The sequence below is a fragment of the Antechinus flavipes genome, chromosome 2 (assembly GCF_016432865.1).
Source record: "Antechinus flavipes isolate AdamAnt ecotype Samford, QLD, Australia chromosome 2, AdamAnt_v2, whole genome shotgun sequence".
Classification (NCBI taxonomy): domain Eukaryota; kingdom Metazoa; phylum Chordata; class Mammalia; order Dasyuromorphia; family Dasyuridae; genus Antechinus; species Antechinus flavipes.
This window is the reverse complement of record NC_067399.1, coordinates 148050688-148073903: the sequence shown is the minus strand read 5'-3', so window position 1 is coordinate 148073903 and position 23216 is coordinate 148050688. Positions and strand designations below refer to the sequence as shown.

The 23216-nt window shown below is 36.2% G+C and overlaps 1 protein-coding gene across 3 annotated transcripts in view; it reads right to left on the bottom strand.

Moving 5' to 3' along the window:
- MIS18BP1 (MIS18 binding protein 1) overlaps positions 1-23216 on the bottom strand; it is a 70384-nt gene that overhangs the window by 38300 nt on the left and 8868 nt on the right. For all 3 annotated transcript variants that reach the window (XM_051975775.1, XM_051975776.1, XM_051975777.1), the window contains exon 3: positions 2460-3190. In XM_051975775.1, the coding sequence (XP_051831735.1) occupies positions 2460-3060 (601 nt within the window). In that variant the 5' untranslated portion in view covers positions 3061-3190. The remainder of the gene's footprint in view (positions 1-2459; positions 3191-23216) is intronic.

Genomic DNA, 23216 nt, shown 5'->3' with positions numbered 1-23216 from the left:
TTTTAGATAGCTCTAATTATCTTGAAGTTTCACTTTACATCAAACCTAAATCTTCCTCTATGTTAACTTTTACTCACTGCACCTAATTCTGTTTTCTGGGGTGAAACAAAATAAATCTAATCTCCTTTCCACAGGATAGTCTTTTAAAGGCTTGAAGCACTCTGCCCCACCAAGGCTCCATTCCGGTTCATAATCATGCCAGCGACCTTCCTCTTGCAATACTTCAGCTTAATCAGCGAACTTCCTAAAATGACAGATAGAAATAAACTTACACCACCTGACCTGGTCTGACTAGACAAAAAACAGCAACACCCAGCTGCCCTTCCTGACACTAGGCCTCTCAAGGCCAGTAAGGCAGCATCAGCATTTGTGGCCCCTAGTTATCCTGCAGATTCTCTTCCTCCAGGCCCTCTCCTCCATTGAGTAGGCAAACAAATTGACATAAGTTATACATGTGGAGTCATGAAAAACACATTTCTATAAAAGTCATGCTGTGAAAGAAAACAGAGCAAAAAAAAAAAAAAAAAGAAAGAAAAAGAAAAAATAAAGAAAAAGTTATCTTCAATCTGCATTCAGGCTCCACCAGTTCTTTCTCTGGAGATGGACAGTACCTTTCAACATAAGTGGTTCTGAATTGGATCACTGCACTGCTTAAAATGGCCAAGTCCTTCACAGTAGATTACAATATAATGTGGCTGTGTGCAATGTAATATTCTCCTGGCTCTGCTCAGTTCATGTAAATCTTTCCATGTTTTTCTGAAATCTTGCTCATCATTTCTTATTGCACAGTAATATTTCATTCATGTTCAGCACCATTCCTTGATAGGCATCCTCTCAATTTCCAATTTTGGGCCACTACAAAAAAATCTGCTACAAATATTTTTGTACACATAGGTCCTTTTCCTTTTTATTTTTTATCTATTTGGGACAAAGGCATAGTAGTGGTATTGTTTGGTCAAAGGATATGAATAGATATAGTTCCAAATTGTTCTCCAGAATGGTTCCATCAGTTTACAACTTAACCAATAAGTCATTAATAAGGTTTAACTTTCCTACATTCCCTCAAACATGTTTTTCCCCCTTTTCTGTCACATTAGTCAATCCTATAAGTATGTGGTAGTAGCTCACAGTTGTTTTAATTTGAATTTCTCTAAATAGTGATTTAAAGCATTTTTCAAATGAACAGAGATTTGCTTACTCAATCTGGAAAGTGCCTGTTCATATCCTTTGATTATTTATAAATAGAGGAATGGCTCTTATTTCTATAAATTTGATTCAGTTCTCTATATATTTGAAAAATGAAGTCTTGTAGAGAAACTTTCGGCCTTACTCTTGACACACAAAACATACTTAATAACAGATTATGAAAACTAAAATAACAAATTCAAGAGCATTTACTTTACTAAAATTTTGTGGAACCAATGACTAGAACTTAAGAATCATAATATCCCAAAAAAGCATAGTTATATTTGTTATAAAGACACATTTCTTTGCTGCTTTCAGTTCCACTCAACTGGAAAGGGGAGGGGTAGGGGGAGAGGGGGAAGGAAATGACAGGAATAGCCGGCAAATAATTGAATCAATTCTACCATAAAGCAAGTACTTCTCTCTCTAGAGGCCAAGTGACTAATAGAGATGTTAATTTATCTCTCCTCTCAGACTACCTGAGTGGAAGGACAGGGAGATAGGAAGCAGCAGTCCATCCCAAAACACTACTCAGTAAACTTGTCTATCCCTTGCCCTGGCCCCAATAAACTCCTATGGCTCCCTATTGCCTCCAGTATCAAATACAAAATTTTCTGCAGTTCAAAGTCCTTCATAACCTATTCCCCCCTGCTACCAGCATCCTACTCTTTCCAGTCTTCTTATACCTAAAACCTATAGTTAAAAATATAATTGAGCCCAGAACCACTAACCTTTTTGCAGTTCCTAGAATCAGCCATCTTCCTTACTCTAGGCATTTTCCTCTGGCTGTCCTCCATGCCTGGATTGCTCTCTCTCCTCCCCTCTGGCTACTAGCTTTCCTGGCTTCCTTCAAGTTTCAATAAATCCCATCTTCTATAGGAAACCTTCCCTAACTCCTCTTAATTCTAGCTTCTTATCTCTGCAAATTATTTCCTACTTCTCTTGTATATAACTTGCTTATATATGTTTGTTGGTTGTCCCTCCCCATTAGAGTATTAATTCCTAAAAAACAAGGATTGTCATTTGTCTCTTTCTGTATTTCCAACATTTAGCACATCTGACACATACACAGTAGGTATTTAATAAATGCTTATTGACTGACTGAAGAATTCCCTTTGAACCTTCTAAACTACCCAAAATCAAGTGAAGATTTGGGTACGTACTTCTAGATCAGAATACATCCTTGCCACAAAAATATATCAACACATTTGCAGTCAGCCTTTAAGTGATTTTGCAATTACCTAATTTCTCACTTTAAAATAATTAGCACTAACCTGAAAAAGAATGATTATCTGATGATACTTTATGACAATCAGGAAAGCCAGAAATAAAAGTTTTCTCCAGTTTACTTTTCTCTAGTGCAACAGGACTCAAGATTACATCTCTTTGACTTCTCTGTAACTCCCACGATGTACCATCTGTAAATTGTGATTTTTGTGAAGCTTGAAGTGACCTTGTTTTCATTTTTTGAAATATTTTTGCAGGTGAGTCATAGGTTACAATGTCAAAAGTTTTGTTGTTTTTGAAAACTTCTTCACTTGGAAAAAATGTTGCTTCTTTCTGTTCATTAGCTTTTCTATCAGAGCCATCCGAAAAATTGTCAGAGCCAAGATTACCAGCTATTATTGTTGACTGCAGTGAATTGATTTCACTCTTACAATGTTCCACTTTTGGGTTCAAATGTTCCTCAAGGTCATTTGTATTGTTGTTGTCATTTAAATTGTTGTTTTTATATTTCACTAAATCTTTTAATGGTGTAAGAGTTTCTGAAGGTATATTTTTTGAAAGAACTGCATTAATTGGTACATTTCCTTTTCTAAGAGAATTCAATGAAAACCTTGATGTTTCTGGACTTTTTGGACATGATGCAATCATCTTGATGAGACAGTGCCAAAAAGAGTCCTCTAACAGAAAATTATTTAAAACTAATTGCTCACAGTAAAACTTCAAGGGAAAACGGGGAAAGCAGAATTCAAGAAAACTTCAATTATCTTCATGGTTTTATCTAAAAGAAAGTTTTAAACTGTTATTCATAACATAAAAAATATTGTTCAATGATTAAAAGGATCTGTTGATTCATCATATCTAATATAATTTATGTCAAACTTATTTGAACATTAGTATTCAAATTTCCAATATAAAGTTTAATAGCTAAGCCTACATAGATATATTTTAAAAAGTAAACATATTATATGTTATCCACTCATAAGTTTCATGAAATGTATACTTATTTCTGTTTCAAGTGATTAAATTTAAAGAATCAGAGGAACTACTCTACTATATAGCATGTTACATTCAGAGTATTAAATATCAGTCTGCATGTAATCTTATAATAGGCATCTTAATGTATTAAGGGCTAGAATTTGAAACAAGGTGCTAAGTAAGTGGAATTGATAGAGACAATGATTATGTACTTAGTACTAAAGTTCTACAAGATTCATACCTTTAAGAGAACATATATAAGCTAGGAGCCTCAAACCAGGATTCAGTCTGGGAGATTCAGAAGCCAGAGAAGGCAGTCGGGCAGAACAAAGGAAGACAGAGAAGTGGTGGCAGATTGTCCTGTGGAGAACACTGAAAACAAGATCCAGAAGGCCTCCAGAAAACTAGCCAAGCCCTGAGTGAAGTAGATAAGACTTTGAAGGAGACAATAAAGGATTTGGACTTGTTATACCTGGCTGCATTTGGGGTGATTACTGAACTGAAAAGAAGGCTACTTCCAGAAGCCCCCAAGAAACCTGCTCCCAGAGAACATTACATTTTAGAAAAGAATATTTCATTTTGGCGTCTGAACGTGGGACAGACACAATCCTGATTTCAGTGGAAAAGTCTCCTCGACCCAGAAATTAATTAGGGTGAATACAAAAATAGATAAGGAAACTTTGTTAAAGGGCTAAAGTAGTACCTTCAGCTAAAATGGGACAGATGTTTATAGAAAACAGCCTTCTTTTCCAATTGAAGGAAAATGTGTAGAGAACATTCTCAGACTTATATGAAAAGCCAAGGTTTGATTATAATTTGGGCGCAGATCATTGAACTTTTAGAAACTGTACAGTACACATTTCCTTGGTTCTCTATGGAAAAAGAATTGGATCCAGAGGAGTGGAAATTAGTAGGAGAGCATCTATGTCAATTTTACAATGAAAATGGACCTGACTCAATTTCCAAAGATACATTTTATACATACAATTTAATACAACTGGCTTTAGGAAATTATATAAGTTAGAGGATAAAAAAAAAGACGAAAGAGCAGGAGGAGGAAGATCCAAATAAACTAGGTGAAAAGGATAAAGAATCAGATAAGAATGGAGTTAAGTATAATCTTAAGTGTGGTGCTTCCCAGCTGGAGAAATTAGGTCATTCCCCCCATTCCCCTGACCTACTTCCCTCAATAAACCCTTCATAGGTGAGAGAGAAGGAGGAGGGGGAGAGGCAGTGACACAATCAGCACCATCTATGAAGCAGCCTATGACAAGATTACAAAAAGCACTGGTTTAAGGCAAAAAATGAAGTACAGAATGTATCTGATTTAATAAATGCATACCCTGTGATTGAAGAGCTTGACTCTTCAGGTCAAAAAAGGAGAAGATACACTTCTTTTGATTTGGAAAAAATCAAGGATTTGAAAAAAGGTTGCACTCTTTATGGGCTACATCATATCATATTAAGATGTTACTAGACAGTTTGTATTATGAAATTTTAACTCCTAGTGAGATTGGAAATCCATAGCAAGGACATGTTTGGAATCTGGACAAAACTTGTTGTGGCTTTCAGAGTACCATGAATTATGTAGAATTCAAACCCAATGAAATAGGCAAACCAGAGTTAATGTATAAATCACTTTTGACCAAACTAGCAGGTAAAGGTCAGTATGCAGAGAATTCAGTACAGATTAATTACCCCACAGGAACGTATGAACAAATTGCTACTGCTGCTTTTAAAAGCTTGGGGCACTCTTCCAGGGAAAGATCAAGGGGAAGCTTTCACAAAAACAGAGCAAGGTCCCAATGAACCTTTTGTGGATTTTGTGGGACCTTTGCAAACAGCTGTCACAAGAACCATTGGAGAAAATGCAGCTACAGAAATAATGATAAGACAACTGGCTAAGGAAAATGCTAATAGATTTTGCAAAAGAATTATATGGGGACTACACAAAGATGCTCCTTTAGAGGAGATCATAAGATGCTGTGCCACAGTGGGCACAATTGCTTATTATACCCAGACTATGATGAACATGGGAAGACAAGGTCCCTCTTGGCAAGGGACTTCTAGAGAAACTCATTGATGTTTTCAGTGTGGAAAAATAGGACATCTGAGAGCCCAATATATGCAAAGAGATAGAATGAGAAGACAGGGTGAGAGAAGACTCAAAATCCCATGTCCAAAATGCAAGCGAGATTTCACTGGGCCTCAGAATGTAGACTGACCCAGGGAAATGAGAGGTGAAGCCCAGCTCTAAGATATCATACAAAAGACAGATGGGCATAATGGCAGCTGAGTTTACACACAGAGAGTCTTTAGAAAGTCAGGACTCTGATGTGATCAATCAGCAAAAAAGCAATCAGATAGCAGAAAGGGATTACAATTGGGGAGAATACAGGCTTTTTTAAGCCAACAGAAGGGCAGTGTCCAGTTCAAGCAGCTATAATGTAAATTGCTAGGTGATGAGAAGAGATTTAGAAAGTGGTAAATAGAAGGGACTAGATAGCTTAACTCCTTGGGAGAAAGGGTTTGCTTCTATTTCTACAGATGGAGAAGGAATCAGATGGTGCCAACAAGCTGTATTCGCCTTGCCCATCAGAGAAAGACAGAAAAAGAGAAAAATCTCGAAACAAAGGACTAGACCTAAGAACAAAATTCTGCAGAAATCAATGAATTCTCTAACACATAATAAGACTATTGCAGGACTTCGGAACTTGCAGGAATTATTGGATTCCTGGCACATGAAGTAATGGACAATAGATTCCTTTTGGACTATTTCTAGGACTTATGGACATGTATAATTCTTCATGTTGATTCATGTTATTTGCTACATCACTACTAGCCTGTGTTATATTGCTAAGCGCTTATGTAATTTAGGTAATTATGTGTAATACCTCCCGTATTGATGGATTTATGTATAAGAGTGAGCCCCTTCAGAAACCCGCTAATCTGATTTGATTTCCCATTTCCTTTGGTGTTTTCATCTCCCTTCCTGAGATGTCAGGGAGGGCATGATCACCTCCTTTTTATGGTGTTTTCACCCCTTTTTTGAGCAGTTAGGGAAGGTGTGATCATCTCTTTTTGGGGGTTCTCACCTCCTTGAGATGTCAGGGAGGTCATGACCACTCATATTCTAAAAACAAAAGAAAGTGGGAGATGTCATAGGCCAGAACTTAAAACAAGGTGCTAAGTGGAATTGATAGAGAAAATGATTATATACTTAATACTAGAGTTCTACAAGAGTCACACTTTTAAGAGAGCATATAGGAGCTAGGAGCCTCAACCAGGATTCAGTCTGGGAGATTCAGAAGTCAGAAAGCAGTCAAGGAGAACTAAGGAAGACAGAGAAGTGGTGGCAGGCTATCCTGTGTAGAACATAGAAGGCCTCCAGAAAACTAGCCAAGCCCCAAGTGAAGGAGATAAGACTTTGAAGGAGACAATAAAGGATTTGGACTTTAACACCTGGATGCATTTGGGGTGATTACTGAACTGAAAGGAAGGCTGCTCCCAGAAGGCCCCAAAGAAATCTGCTCCCAGAGAACATTACATTTTAGAGAAGAATATTACATTAATGAAGTTTCACAAATATAAATTCTTCCTTTTAGCTACCTTAAGTTTAAGTTTATAATGATACATCTATTGTGTCATAATGACACAAAATGACAACGACACAATGATATACAAAAAAGTAAACTATTTAGAACAATAATTCAATCCTAATTTCATGACATTCCAGAATATCACCATTATCATTATCAAAGCATATATATAAAATACTTGAAACAAGTTGATTTTATTCAATATAAATGGGAAAAGCACAAACATAAATAAAGATCAATAGTATTACATTAAAAAAAGGATAGTAATCATGATTTCAAAGTTAGAGTTAAATAAATTTAATCAAGAGAAAAATAGGGAAACTATACTGTCAGCTATATTACTAAATATTATTGTAGACTATTTAAAATATGTAGAGAGAGTATGCAATGCCTGAGAGTATACCTGCCTAAAGAGGCACAGGAACTATACGAACATAAAACATAAAACACTTTTTATACAAATACAATTAGAGCTAAATAACTTAATATTTATTGTTCATGGATAGGTAAAGCCAATATAATTTTTTAAATTACAATTTTACAATACAATAAATACAAATTATTTATTTATGTGATGCCATCTCAATAAATTACTAAAAACTTATCTTTCTTACACACACACACAAATGCTTAATTGTAGACTTCTTTGGGGGGAAGGTTAGTGGGGAAAAACAAAGTAAAAAGCACACAGCATAGAACAAAAGAAAACTTACAGGAAAGCAAAGAAAAGCTGAACGGCTTTAAAAACAATATAGTATTTATTATACACGTTTTCTTGAAGTGGAAATTTATTATTTTATATTGGATCCTCTCATATGTTCTTCATGGACATTTTTTCTTATTTTGTATTTAAATTTAAAAATTAAAAAAGAAATTATAATTGTTCTCTATTTCTTTCATGTATTTATTTCTGGTCTGTTCCTTTTCATTGGATAACATCATATCTTTCACCTGAGGCAGATATTGTGCATAGCAGTAGTGTCAAACTCAAACAAAAAAAGATCCCTGTACTCCATATATTGATTTAGAAAACCACCAAGTAATATTATCTATGTTGTACTAGTAATATTATCTATGTTGTACTATAGTTTTATTTATTTTGTTAAAACATTTCCCAATTACATTTCTGATACTTTGTGACTATCAGACTTCAAACTCGACACCTCTTATAAAAGCATAGTAGGGACAAGACTTCATTATCACAACTTCTTACGACTCTAGTTTGTTCAAAGAGGTTGGAATAGATAATAATAATGTTAACTAGCATTTATATAATGCTTTAAGGCAGAGGTATCAAATGCATATAGGGGAGGGAGAGTGGAAGGATTATGTGTAGCCAGCAAAACTGAATTAGATTAAAATGTTATTGGGAAATGTTTAACATAATAAAATAGAACATAGCTAATGTTAATTTGCAGGTTTTCTAAGTCTATAATATGCCCTGCGTGGATTTTTTTTCTATTTGGGTTTGACACTACAGCTTTTCAACTTTTATCTTAGCTGGTCCCCTTTTCAGACAAGAGTGGAAGCTAATCAGTAGAAACCAGAAGATGCTTAGAAACCTGCCAATTCCCTATATGTAAGATTCAGTTAAACATATAAGAAAATTACTTTCTACTTTGTAAAAAACAATGTCATTGTAAATTTTTGTATATTTAATTTACCTATGATGGGAAAGGAATAAAGGCCACAGTCCTATTTAGCTATATATTGAAAAATATTTCTTTCTTCACTAAAATTCCTCATCAAAATGTGAAAGTGATCTTGACTTCCTGAGGAGCTGGCTACTTTCCTAAATTTGCATATACACCAGAAGGTTGGTGAGTAAGTGATAACTATAACTATTTTAATCATCACAATTCATTAATACCACATAGTATTGGTTACAATTTTACATTCAAAGTACTCAACCCAAGGAAATCATGGCTCATTATAATATACACCAATTATTGATAACACTAAGATTTAAACCAATCAAATTTTAAGTTAAAAAAAAATCTGGACTATAGTCCAATGAATGCAATAAAGTTAATGCTAAGTAAGTATATAAATGAAAAATGATGCAGTGAAAAGCACAATGGAGTGGATAAAGGTACTAGACATATATATGTTTAAATTCTTCCTCTAAAACTATCTATTTGATCATGGTCATTTAATGGTTTACTCATTTAAATGATCTAAGGGGCTCAGCTTTCTCATTTCTAAAAAGTTACTGTTGGGACTAGATGGCTTCTAAAATCCTTCCCAACTAAAATCTATTATTCTACTAACTCAAAAGACACCTAACTTTAGTTTACTAATCTGGCCTACCAGTTCTATATATTTGATAAGCAATGAAAATCAAATGTATGTAAAGCCTAAAGTATGTAAGCTATTTGGCAGCCCTCAGACCCATTTAGAGCCATGGAGTGGGGACAGTTGCCAAGTGACAGCTTTCCTGTGCACTAACCTGTTCCAGGTCACAGATCTAGGATAGACTGAGAAGGGGAAATAGTATTCCTGGTTAGAAAGGCTCTGGGCCATGAATAGAGAAAGTAAGAAATTTAGAAGCTAGCAGTAGGGGCCACATCCCAAACTCAGAACAGCACCTCACTTAAAGCATTCAGCCCAGCCATCAAAGGAATAAGGAAGGAAACCCAGAACAAAGGGAGCCTACAATTCTGCCTCCCAACTAACAGAGCTTGCCAGCAGGGACTGAGGAGTAGAATCCAGGAGCTTCTAACTTGTGTACAGAACCAAACAAGATAAAGAATTTGTAGAGCTCTTATCAGGAAGCAACAATCAAACTTTGCCCTGCATAAAACTATTCTGGAACATTGAAAGCTTCTAGGTCCTCAACCTATTCCTGAGATAACAGACTAAAAAAATATGAAATACCAAGAAAGTAGGACTAGCCTAATCTTTCAATAAGTGTAGCTGAACTTACCTCTGAAAACATATCAGAAAAATTAAAAAAAAAATTTTTTTAAAGAGAAAAACAACACACCAGGAAGCAGGCTAAAAGAATAGAGAAGCAAAAAAAGAACCTCATCCTAATGAGCAATTAAAGCATCTATAAGCAATGCCACAATGAAAATTACAGCTTGGACATAAATTCAACTAGAATTCCTAGAAAAGATGAAAGCAAGATTTTAAAAAAGTATCTTTTTTTTTTATAAATGAGAGCACTAAAGGAAAAAATGAAAAAAAAGAAATGAAAGCAATAGAAAAAAGAATTAGAAAGCTAATTAACAGTTTAGTACAAATACAAAACCTTCAGGGAACAACAGCTCCCTGAAAATTAGAGTAAACCAAAGAGAAGCTAATGAAGCAACGAGAAATATTAAAGTCAAAATGTTGAAGAAAAAAAACTGACCTGGAAAATGGATTGAGATAAGAAAAACTGAAGATCAATGAGCTGACTGACATGAACAATAAAAGAACACAGACACAATATTTAAAGAAATAAAAAATTGCCTATATCTCTTAGAACCGTAAGTCAAAGCAGAAATAGAATCTACCAGTCACTTCCTAAATAAAACTCCAAAATGAAAACTTGTAGGAACATTATAACTCAAAATAATACTTCCAAGCCCCCCCAAAAAAATTGCTGGGAGTAGCTACACAGAAAGAATTCAAGTACGGAGGAGCTACAGTCAGGATCTCAAGGACATTTAGCAGTCATATAGTAATGGAAAATTTGAAAATGATATTCAGAAAACAAAGGATATGGGTTCAAAGTTAAGAAAACTTAGCCAGCAAAATTGCTTAATCCTACAGATGGAAAAATGTATTTTTAATGAAACAGAGGATTTCCAAACATTCCTAGCCCAATGTTACCAAGAGGTAAACCCAATGCCTACAGAACTGGGTCGAGGAGTCATGAAGACTGAAGATGAAATTTGACCTCAAACACTTCCTGACAGGGCAGATTACCTAACCTTGTTAGGCTCAGTTTCCTCGACTATAACATGGAGATAACATATCTACCTAGTTAGAGTTGTGAGGACCAAATAAGAATATTTGTAAAGCTCTTAGCACAGTAACTGGCCCATAATGGTACTAAATGAACACATTCCCTTCCTTTACTTCCTGATGAAAAGTTCTCCACAAACTCTCATGTACAAACATAGGAATGAAAAGAAACGTGAAATGATAAACAAGAATAAAGGACTAGGCAAGAATAAATTGCTTACATTCAAATATGGGGAGATGATACATAAGCCTCCTTGAATTCTATCATCAGAAGTCATGAAAGTAGTCTAATTAGACAAGGCTTGGGAGTATTTCTATTATGGCTTTTTAATCTTAAGAATGGACAGAAAAGGGGAAGAATAACAAGGAGAGAAAGGAAGATTAGGGAAAATGATCTTTTTTTTCTTAGATATCAACCTTATTTATATTACTCATAATTATGCTGATAATATAAATGTCAGCTCTTATTATGGGGATGTAATTCTAGAAAACACCAGGTATGGGAACTGAAAATAAGACAACCTTCAACAACCCTTGCAGATAAGATTAAGGGAGTGTCCAAAAAGTTAAGTGGTCCATCCATAACTAGAGCAAGTGGTAGAGGTAGAACCACAGGGGAGACAGCTCCTTATAATTTTTTTTTTACCCTTCCCCACAACTCCCAGATGCAACTACTCTGGCTTATTTGTAGTTTTTCAAACACGATCCTTCATGTTCAACCAGCATGTCTTTGCACATGTTGTCCTTAATGCCTAGAATGCTCTTTAGGGGAAATGATCTTATAAAACCAGGCTGCTCAAATACAAATCTATACAAACAAGGAAGACTGGAAGAAGATGACACTTGAAGCTCACTCTCTTCTGAACTGGTCAGCACAGAGCTGGATACAGAAAAACATTTCATTCAACAGTGAAATAGAAGGAAAAGGAGAGATGGAAAAGAGGTAGAGGAAGAAAAGATCTAAGTCATGGATTAGACCTAAGTAATAAGCAAAACAAACTTAAGAGATGTACCCAAAAAAAAAAAAAATTCATAGTTCCTTTGAAGTGGCAAAGAATGGGAAGAATTTGAGGGAGTATCCATAAATCAGAGAACAGATGAATAAGCTATATATAATGCTAAACTTTTATCAAAGTAGTAACCAACCACAATTCCAGAGAACTAATAATGAAACATGCTATCCATCTTTTGAAAGAGAGGTAAATGACTCAGAACGCAAAATGATGTAAATTATTTTAAAGACACAAATCACTGGAAATTTGATTGACTTTACATGTTTATAAGCAGTCTTGTTTTTCTAAGTTTGTAATTGAAGAGGCAGTTTGGGGTGGGATGCTGTAGAAGGCAGATCTTGGCTGATTAAAACAAAATATATTTTTTTAAAAATCATGATAAATTAAAAGATCAAAGTTGATAATTTTCTGCTCACAAAAGTGAGCTCTCACCTATCCCCCTTTTGAAAAGGCCATCTATGATAGGTACCTCCATTTTCTCTTCTCATTCTTATCAAGCCCTTACAATATAGCTTCCAACCTCATCATTCTACTGAGATTGCTTTCTTCAAAGCCAGTAATGTTCTCACAATTGCCAAATCCAAAGGTCTTCTCAATCCTATTCTCAAGACTTTCTGCAGCCTTCCTTTACCCTCTTCCTCCTAGATGCTATGTTCTCTCTGGGTTCAGGACATTCACTACTTGCTTCTAGTTTTCCTACCTAATTGAGTGTTCCTTTTCAGACTCCTTTACTGGATCCTAATCCAGATCATGCCCTCTTAATGATAGGTATCCAACAGGATTGTCCTTTTCCCTTTACATTACTTTACTTGACTTCAATCAGCTCTCCCATGGACTAAGAATCTCTACCTTGAAGGCATTTTCCTGGTTTCCTATGTTATATCAAAGAGAATGCTCTGCTCTGAGCTCCTTAGCTTCAAGTTTCAACTAGAATTTCATCTTCTACAAACAACTCTTAATTTTAGTGCTTTCCCTCTTTTAATTGTTTCCTACAAATAGCTGGTTATATATATATTTGTTTGCATGTTGTTTTCCCCATTAGATGGTGATTTAAGGGTAGGGACAATCTTTTGTTTTTTTTTAATATTCCCAGGGCTTAGCATCATACCCAGCACAGAGTAGGTATTTGACAAGTTAAAATCTATCTATCCTGACTTTAGCTCTCTTCTGATCTCTCCATCTACAATTCTTTTTCGACCATCTCAAACTGGATGTCAAATAAACATCTTAAACTCAACATGCCCAAAATAGAACTCCCCTTCTTTCTCCCAAACATTACCCCCCTTTTTCCCTTTCTCTGACTTTCTTTTCCTTATTATTTTAGGGGCAACACCATCTTCTCAGTCCCTCAGGCTTACAACTTAGATATCATCTTGGATTTCTCACTCTCTCCTGCCCATATCCAAGCTCTTACCAAGACCTGTCTATTTCATCTCTTTTCTCCTTTCTTCCACCATTCTGGCACAAATCCTCACTACCTCATTTCTGGACTACTGCAATAGGCTGCCTCAATTCTCTTCCCATTCCAAACCATTCTCCATTCATTCAGTCACTATGACAATTGTCCTAAAGTATAAGAGGTCCAACTATGTCAAACTCGAAATCAGTAAAACTCCAGTGGCTCCCTACTGCCAGCAGGACCAAATACCAATACTAATTCTCTCTCGGGCACAAGATGCCCTTCACAACCTACTCCTTTTTCCCCTTAGTCTTCTTTTATCTTATTCTCCTACACACAGTGACAATACAGTCCTTGATGTTCCATGTACAAGATTCTCCATTCTCAGATCCAGGCATTTTCTCTGGCTATCCTACGTGGCTGGAATACCCTCCTTATTCATCTTACAAAATTCTCTAGCTTCCTTTAAATTTTTTTTTTTCTCCAAGCAGCTTTTCCCAAACTTTATTTCCTAGTATCTGCCCCTTAATTATTATCTATTTATCTCCTATATGACTTGTTAGTACCTATTTGGCTAGAGAAGAAAAGCAATTAATGAAAATGCCCTGCCTAAAATAAATTCACTCAAAGCCATGAGAAAGAAGGAAGGTCGCCTTTCTTCAGAGCCAGGGCAAGTAGGATGAACTTCAGAGTCCTAAGTTTGATGCTGCAAAGGGACTCTAAATTATTGGTTCCAAATTCATCATTTTGCAGAAAAGGAAAGTCAGGCTGAGAGAGTTGACTTGCCCAAACTGCCGCAATAGATAGTAAAGGAGCAGAATCTGGCTTGAGATCCTATCCCTAGACTATATACAAATCCAGCACTCTTTTCATTACCTTACCGTAATAGGGCAAAAAGAGAGGAGAAGGGCAGAAAAATCAATAAGTAAAGAAATAAATAGCATTTATTTTGTCCACTGAGTCCCAGACACCCGGCCCTGAAAGAACTTATATTGCACGTAAGGGAGGGGGAGGAGCCGATCCGACGGGCTACGTCAGAGAGGCCGCTGTCCTGGAGAGGGATAAAACTGCCCCCTGTGCAGCTGGTTTTAGGGACCCGGATGTCGAGGAGACAGTGAGAGGGGAGACCCGAGGCCGGAGCCCCGGAGCGGGGGGAAGGGACAAGAAGGCAGCCCGGGCCGGTGAACAAGTGGCGGAAGGAAGCAAGGGAGGGAAGGCTGAGGCAGAGATGGTAGAAAAGAACAGCAGAGTCGGGAACCGCGCTCCGCGCCACGTTTAGACCCAGAGCGCTGGCTGCCGAGCCTCCGTCTCCTCGCAGATATACGCGCCTCGCCGCCCACCAAGCTCCGGGCGCCCCCGGCCCGCGTAACGAGAGCTTTCCCAGTCTCAGAGGATTGACCCCAGCCCAGGCCCGCGGCTCCCTCCGCTCCCCGCGCTTAAGCGGAGAGGACCGCACAGCCCGCGCTGTGGGCGCGCACACTCACCCTACCCTGCTCTGCTCGGTTCGGCTCGGGCCGCTCACCTGGCCCGCTACCGACACACACCGGCTTTTAGTTCAAACGGCGGGCAATCGCGCGCCCGCCGCCCGCAGGCCTGTGCGATTGGTGCATCCCGACGTCTATCGTCATTACGTCACGTCGCCAACTTTTGTAAAAGCCCCACCTCCCCTATGGCCCACACCATACGCCTGTTCGGATTTATTCGCTCCTGTGTCTCTGGGCTGAGAAGTGTCCGCATTAGGGACTTAGTGTTCTCGGTCTTCATTTTCTTTCCGGGACCCAATTTCCTCCTCTCCAGAACGAAGACAAGCTAGGCGAATAAAGTGTCTTCGAGGCCGGCGGGCGATCTCCGGGCTCGGCTTTTACCCGAGCTCATTCAGAAAACCTGCAGAGCCTATAAAACGTAACTTTCTTCCGGACAGACTTTCCGCATGACTTTTTGCCTATATCCGGAAGCTTTCCTCAGCAGCCTCCCAGGGCGATTTCTTGAAAAAAGCCGAATGATTCTTTGAATTTGAAAGATAAATAAGGCTCAGCTCCCAGCTGTAGTGTCTGGCTGGTAGTGAACGCTTAAATACTTGTTGATTTGAATAAAAAGTTCTGTATGAATTGTAACAGCTGTTGTTGGTAGGAGAACTATATTCTTGGAGAAGCCAGGAAGGTTTTAGCTAAATTCTGAAATATTTATATGAAGTAGGCACCGAATTTCTTGCTCTTATAAGCTTGTAATAGACTTATAAGCTTCAAATAAGTGCAAAAGTAGCTCTCGCCGCATAAATTTGGGAAGCAATGTGGGGGGAAACTACTGAATGAGCCATTAAAATATGTAAGGTTTCTTCTCAAGGAATCAATTGTCTTGATATTAATGTAAAGGCCTTTTAAAAGGATAAAAGGAATTTTGGCACTCACTTTGTGAGGCTGGGGCAAGTCATCCAGGCCCCACTTTTACTTATTGGCCAAAGGGGATAGTTGTAGAACTAATCAGTGTTGTGAAGATTAAGTGAAATGATGTGTGTAAAATCACACTGCAAAATGGGGTTAGAGACCGGACCCGTTGGTTACATCTAAGCATGGCTTTATTGAGGAACAATTATCCACGAAGTGCCTACTATAGCACATGCTAGGTATTTTCTGCTCTAGGTGCTTACATTAGTAAGATAGTCCTTGTTCTCATGAACCCTGTATTCTATGGTGAAAAGGCATATATTAATAACTATAATACAAAATAAACTAGGATGGAGGAAATCAGGGAAGGTCTATTGTGATGGCACATAAGCTGAAGATTAATGGTAGAGGGATTTATTAGGAATTCTGGTAGAACCAAGAAAGGAGAACATTACAGGCAAAAGAGATAAAGATGAAGTATAGAAGAGAGAAAAGGATACCAAGTAAGTCCATTTCTCTGGAAGATAAATGCATAAAGATGAACTTATACATAATAAGGAAAGACAGGATGTGGCCAGACAGTAAAAAGCAAGGACTTAAGTGCCAAATAGTGTTACTTTTTTTGTTGAAGAAATATTCTATTGAATATTACTATTTTGTACAGGGGAGTGACTATACAACTGTATATACATATATGCACATATATGTAATGTGTGTATAGAAGTGTCAATTTGGCAGCTTTGTTGGAAGACAGATTGAAGAGGGGAAAAAAATTAGATGTAAAGAGACCTTTAGGAGCCTATTTCAGTAGTCCAGTCAAGATGTGATAAGGGTGTCTGGTTGTGAAAGGGAAAGGTAACAAGACTGGAAAGATGTTGAAGAGCTAAAATTGATAACGGCCAAATAACTGCATCTGGATAGGGAGTTGGGGTGGTTAATGAGAGTGAAGAATCTCAGAGGATGATACTTATGTAAACCTGGATAACCAATAGAAGGTGTGCCTTCAGGAGAAGAAATTTTTGTTCAGTTATGTCTGACTTTTGTGACCTCATTTAGGGTTTTAAGATACAGGACTAGTTTGCCATTTTCTTCTCCAGCTGATTTGATAGATGAGGAAACTGAGACAAACAAGATTAAGTGACTTGCCCAGGTTCATGCAGCTAGTTAAGTGTCTGAGGACAGATTTGAATTCAGGAAGATGTATCTGACTTTAAGCCCTACCTATACTCTATTAACTGAACTGCCTACTTGCCCCAATAGAAAGAAAACAGGGAAATTCAAAGAAAGAATGGTTTTAAGGAATACAAAAAATTCTGTTTTGGACATGTTGAGTTTGAGATGTATGTGGGAAATCCAAATGAAGATTTCCAATAAGAAGAATTTTTAATAAAAGTCATTTTTAATAAGATTCAGGGGCAAGATGTGATCATGATCATATCCTTAATACTAAAGTTAACATTTACTTAAATTTTGTACATAATGTTTGATTTTTTAAATTGCCTATCTTTATGAAATAACTGATTTATTTTAAGACCAAAAATGATATACTAAACTACTCAAGCAGATTATTTTGTTGTTGCAAACAACACCAGTGTGCTCAAAAACACGTGCATACACACACACACACACACACACACACACACACACACACATGAATTAAGACAGTATATATTTCCCTTTGAGTTATGTTTTATGACAGTTTTCTGCTTTCTTCAAATTAGATAATTTGTGTGTAAAATACTATGTTAAATGTATATGTTGCTTTATTTCTTCTTATTAATTTTTTCAACTGTATATGCATTAATTACAACCGTATTAAATTTCAGGGGGAAATGAGTACAACAAATAACATTAAATAGAAGGGGAAGATATCCTCCAGAAGAAGATTGGGAGGATGCTCCCAGAACTAGGGGAAAAGGAAAGGAGAAAATGATAAAGTATTTTTGTTATGAATGGCCAGAAAACAGTAAGATGAAGGGTTTAAAGTATGCATTTAAAGTCTGATTTTTCTTGCTAGAAAGGATCTCTAAATTATAATACCATCTTATAATTGGACTTAGTAAGTATTTTAATTGTATTTATCTTGTTGTTTTGTCTGTCTGCATCTCTATATTGGCAGGACGTCTGTGTCATGTTTGTGCTATGAGCAAGATATGCTGTTATCTTGAAAGATTTTAAATGCAGCCAGAAAGAAAAGCTTCTAAAAGGCACAGTTAGGAAGAAAATTGGGAAAGATTAGCGTCTCTAATTCCCATCTTAAAAAAAAAAATTAAGTGGAAGAGGATAGAAATGTCATATAATAGTGAAAAAGAAATGAGATATGCAGTTTTTAAAGGGACTTTAATCAAAGTCCACTAAAAGGATCTGTATATAGAAAGGTAAATGAAAAAATTTATGTAGTGATGAAAAGAGCATAGACTGAAAGGGATTTGGGAGTCTGGGAACTTTTGAGAAAATGGAACAAAAGTGCTCCCACTTTAAAAACTCTAGCCAGCATCTGCATTCATAAAGACAACTATGGGGACTGAATGTAGATCACACCACCATACTACACATAGACCACCACAACACTACAATTACCATTTTTGTTGTTTGCTTGCTTCCCCCCTCTTTTTATCTGATTTTTCTTGTACAACATAATAAATGTGGAAATATGTTTAAAAGAATTGCACATGTTTAGTTTATTTTGGGTTACTTGATATCTAGGGGAGAGGGATAGAGGGAAGGGAGGGAGAAAAATTTTGAAACATTTGCAAGGGTGAATGTTGAAAACTATCTTTACATGTATTTTGAAAATAAAAAGGCATTAAAAATTTAAAAAAAACAAAAGCAAAACAATAAAAAATTTTAATTAGAAACATTTTTAAGGGAAAATATTAAATAAGGAAATTCAAAGGGAAAAAATTCCAGCCAGCAAGAAGCCTGTAACAGAACTTAGGCTTGTGGAAACATGTCAGAAAAATCTCAGGATAAAAGCCCATTTGAAGCAAAAACTAGCACTTAACTCTTGGGGAAAAAACTAAAAGTTTGTTTGAATGAAACATCTAGTTAGAATTTAGATATTTTTACAAACTAAAGTACAGATTACTTTTACAATAACTTTTGAATTGGTGTGTGTTGAAATTGGAAACTTGGATTGTACATTATATGAGACTCCCATTTATTTTTGTGATATCTGAATTTTAAGAATTGTCTTTTCTCCCTAAAATAAAAAAGACATTTGTTTAAGATAATAGGTTAGTTTCAATTGATCAAAGATGGACAGAAGCAGCTACACCCAAAGAAAGAACACTGGGAAATGAATATAAACTGCTTGCATTTTTGTTTTTCTTCCCGGATTATTTATACCTTCTGAATTCAATTCTCCCTATGCAACAAGAAAACTGTTGGTTCTGCAAACATATATTGTATCTAGGATATACTGTAACCTATTTAACATGTAAAGGACTGCTTGCCATCTGGGGGAGGGGATGGAGGGAAGGAGGGGAAAAATCGGAACAGAAGTGAATGCAAGGGATAATGTTGTAAAAAATTACCCTGGCATGGATTCTATCAATAAAAAGTTATTTAAAAAAAAGATAATAGGTTAGGAAGCCTCCCGAAAACTCTCAGATATAATATATCATAGCTTGGAGCAAGAAAATCCTGCCACTTGAGTCCACTACTGAATGATGAGACTCAGTGAATACTAACTGATCAGTAATGGGTGTTTTCTGAGGTTGTAGAACCCAGAATAGTCTTGTTATCCAGTAATCTAATGTTATTAAGAGTATAAATTGGAAAAGTAACAGGTGGAAAATGTGTTTAAAATCTGCTATCAGCCTTGCTAATCCAGTAAATGTAATTTAGAAAACTAGTTATTTCCACCTTTGCTTGTGAATTAAGAGAAAATTACAGCCAATACCATTTGACTATTATGACAATTCTAAGATTGTTAACTAAGTTATTTATAGTTATTATCATTGTGTTAAAACCTAAAAATGGTAATTGCTGTGTGGAATAAGAAGGACGAGTGAAGCAACATCAGGAAGACACCATAGTAGAATGAGGAAGGAACTAAGTAAAAAAAAAAAAAGGATATTGAAATTTTTTCCCTATTGGAGAGATGGGGAAGTAGGAAGAGGTGTCGCAGGGTAGAGTAGTCAGATTACCTATTATTACTGTGAGAAAAATGGACATTTCAGGAGAGGGTGTCCAAAATTAAAGAAGGTGACAAAGGTGGTGCCTTCTTACTTACTGAGCAAGATTAGAAGTAGGGACATCTAGGATTCCTTCTTTCTAAACCCACTGGGAACCCCTAGTAAATTTGAAGGATGGTACTGACTGGAAATAAAAAGGAGATTCAATGTACCCATTATAGAAGTCACCCCTGTATATGGGAAAAATCAAAGGATAAATGTCCAAATTTTATATCTCAGAGGTGGGGAGTAATTTGTTAGGAAGATATTTGATTATACAATTAAGATTGGAATTAAAGATGTTGAACCACCAGGTAGTAGTTAAAATGCATCCTCTTTTGGTAGAATATAAATTGTAATGATTCTGATAATGGAACATACTTTATTTCTAAGGTTTTATAATAATGCTGGAGGATTGCAAATTGAGTGGCAATTCCATATACTTTGTTGATGTGCCCCCATCAAGGAAAGTGGAAAGAACGAATCAGATTCTTTTTTTTAATTGAAGTTTTTTATTTTCAAAACATATACAAGGATAATTTTTCAACACTGACCCTTGAAAAACCTTGTATTCAAAATTCACCCCTTTTCCCTCATTCTTCCCCATGATAAGTAATCTAATATCTGTTAAACATGATAAAATTATGTTAAATCCAATATAGGTTTATATATATTTATACAATAATCATGTTGCACAAGAAAAATCAGATCACTAAGGAAAAAAATGGCAAAGAACAAAATTCAAGAAAACCACAATAAAAAGTGAAAGTGCTATGTTGGGATCCACCCTCAGTTCCCACTGTCCTCTCTCTGGGTCTAGATGGCTCTCCATCATAAATCCATTGGAACTGGTTTGAATCATCTCCTTGTTGGAAAGAGTTATGTCCATCAGAATTGATCGTCATATAATATTAATGTTGTCGTGTATAATTATCTCCTGGTTCTGCTCATTTCACTCAGCATCAGTTCATGTTAGTCTCTCCAAGCCTCTCTGTATTCATCCTGCTGGTCATTTCTTACAGAAGAATAATATTCCATAACATTCATATACCACAATTTATTCAGCCATTCTCCAATTGATGGGCATCCACTCAGTTTCCAGTTTCTTACCACTACGAAAAGGGCTGCCACAAACATTTTGGCACATGTGGGTTCCCTTCCCCTCCTTTAAGATCTCTTTGGGATATAAGCCCAGTAGAAACATTGCTGGGTTAAGAAACCCTTAAGAAACATTACTAAATTGATGTTATAGACTAAATTGCCTTGGACCAAATTTTGGCCTATTGTTTTATTAAAGAATTAGAAGTGCCCACAGAGAGGTCTGGGGTTTTCCCCATATAAGATGATGTTGTCTGATTTATTTTATTTGGGAAGGAAAAGGGAATATGCTCTTTTAAAATAAAAATATAAGTTTTTAAAGAATTGTATACTGACAGTGTCCTCATCCCTTTCAGCCCTTAGGAAACAAGACTTGCTGGCCCAGACAATACCTTTGGAGTTTTCAGTTCCATGAGACTAAGTACTTATTAAGTCCTGGAAGGAACAGAGTGGGAAGTACTTTATCAGATGTTACTAATGATGGAGGCTGAGAAGGGGTGGACTTATTACATTAGGGATGAAGGCTCTATGGAGGAAACTCAAGAATGGCTTATTATTAAGTATAATTTATAACCTCTAAAATTGACTTTGCACTGGGGCAATTAGGAATATTTTTGTGGGGAGAGGAGCATAGATATATCACATGCCACAAAAAGCCTTAAGGATAATTAGAACAGGTAGGAACATCAAGCTCAGTCCCTTCTCTTCAGGAATCAGAAGGTGGATCCCTGTTGATTACCTTAATTTGAAAGCTTGCTATGTTTCTTGAAAACCATCTTGTCAGTCATGGGAAAAGAGCTTGTTTGTGTTTTATAGTTCCCTGACAAGTAATAGGCTAATTGAGAATCTTTTTAGTTTGTTATATATAGAAATGCCTTCTAATGATTGCCTTCCTTTTATACCAGGATGAATTTAAACTCGAGAAAGAAGGAAAAAAGGGAGTCAAAGATGTTAAGTAAAATTTCTTATGGATGTGAGGTTTAGTAAACTTTAATTGTTTGTATTTGAGTCATCCAAAAACTGTTTCTAATGTTTAAAAAGAATCTGAGAACAAAAGTCTATGTTTTTGTCCCTTTGAACATGGTTAATAACTAAACATGTTTTTACGATAGTTTCATAAAATTTGATTTTTTTATATATGCAATTTAGAATTTTTATATTTCTACAACCTGAATCTTTGAGTTATTGGTTATTGAGCATCTTAAAGCAAAATGATACATGTAATGTTGAACTTAAAACTATCTACTTAGTTATATTAAGATAAACTGTGAATTTTCTAGGATGAATCTGTTATCAGTGTAAGATTGTAGTCAACACTTATTTAGAATATTTGATCCTTGAAAGCTAAACCTATCTGAAGCTTTGGTTAACTAAACTTGCTATTTGAGATGAAATCTCTTGGGATTATAACTGATATTTGGAGGTTTGAATTCAGGTATGATTGTCTGATGAATCATCAAGTCAGTAATTCACTATCCGAAAGAAATATGCCATAAGCTACTAAGAGGAATATGATCCTGAATTGTGGAGATCTATATCTGGGCAAGAGTAAGGTGGGAGTTTTCTGAGTTAGTTTTCCCATTGTGTTCTTTTGAGTAGGAATCCACCTTATTATTACTGAGTCTGGCTATAAGGTGGAATTGTTACTGCATGATTGGTTGTAAACAGTGGTTATAATCTTGTCATATTTTGATGCTATTATAATCATGCTCCTACTTTTTCACTTTTTTTTGATATTTTATTTTATTTTATAGTAACTTTATATTGACAGAATCCATGCCAGGGTAATTTTTTTACAACATTATCCCTTGCACTCGCTTCTGTTCCTATTTTTCTCCTCCCTCCCTCCACCCCCATCCCCTAGATGGCAAGCAGTCCTATATATGTTAGATATGTTGCAGTATATCCTAGATACAATATATGTTTGCAGAACTGTGCAGTTCTCTTGTTGCACAGGGAGAATTGGATTCAGAAGGTAAAAACTTGGAAAGAAAAACAAAAATGCAAATAATTCACATTCGTTTCCCAGTGTTCTTTCTTTGGGTATAGCTGCTTCTGTCCATCATTTATCAATTGAAACTGAGTCTTTGTCAAAGAAATCAACTTCCATCAGAATATATCCTCATACAATATCATTGTCGAAGTGTAAAGTGATCTCCTGGTTCTGCTCATTTCACTTAGCATCAATTCATGTAAGTCTCTCC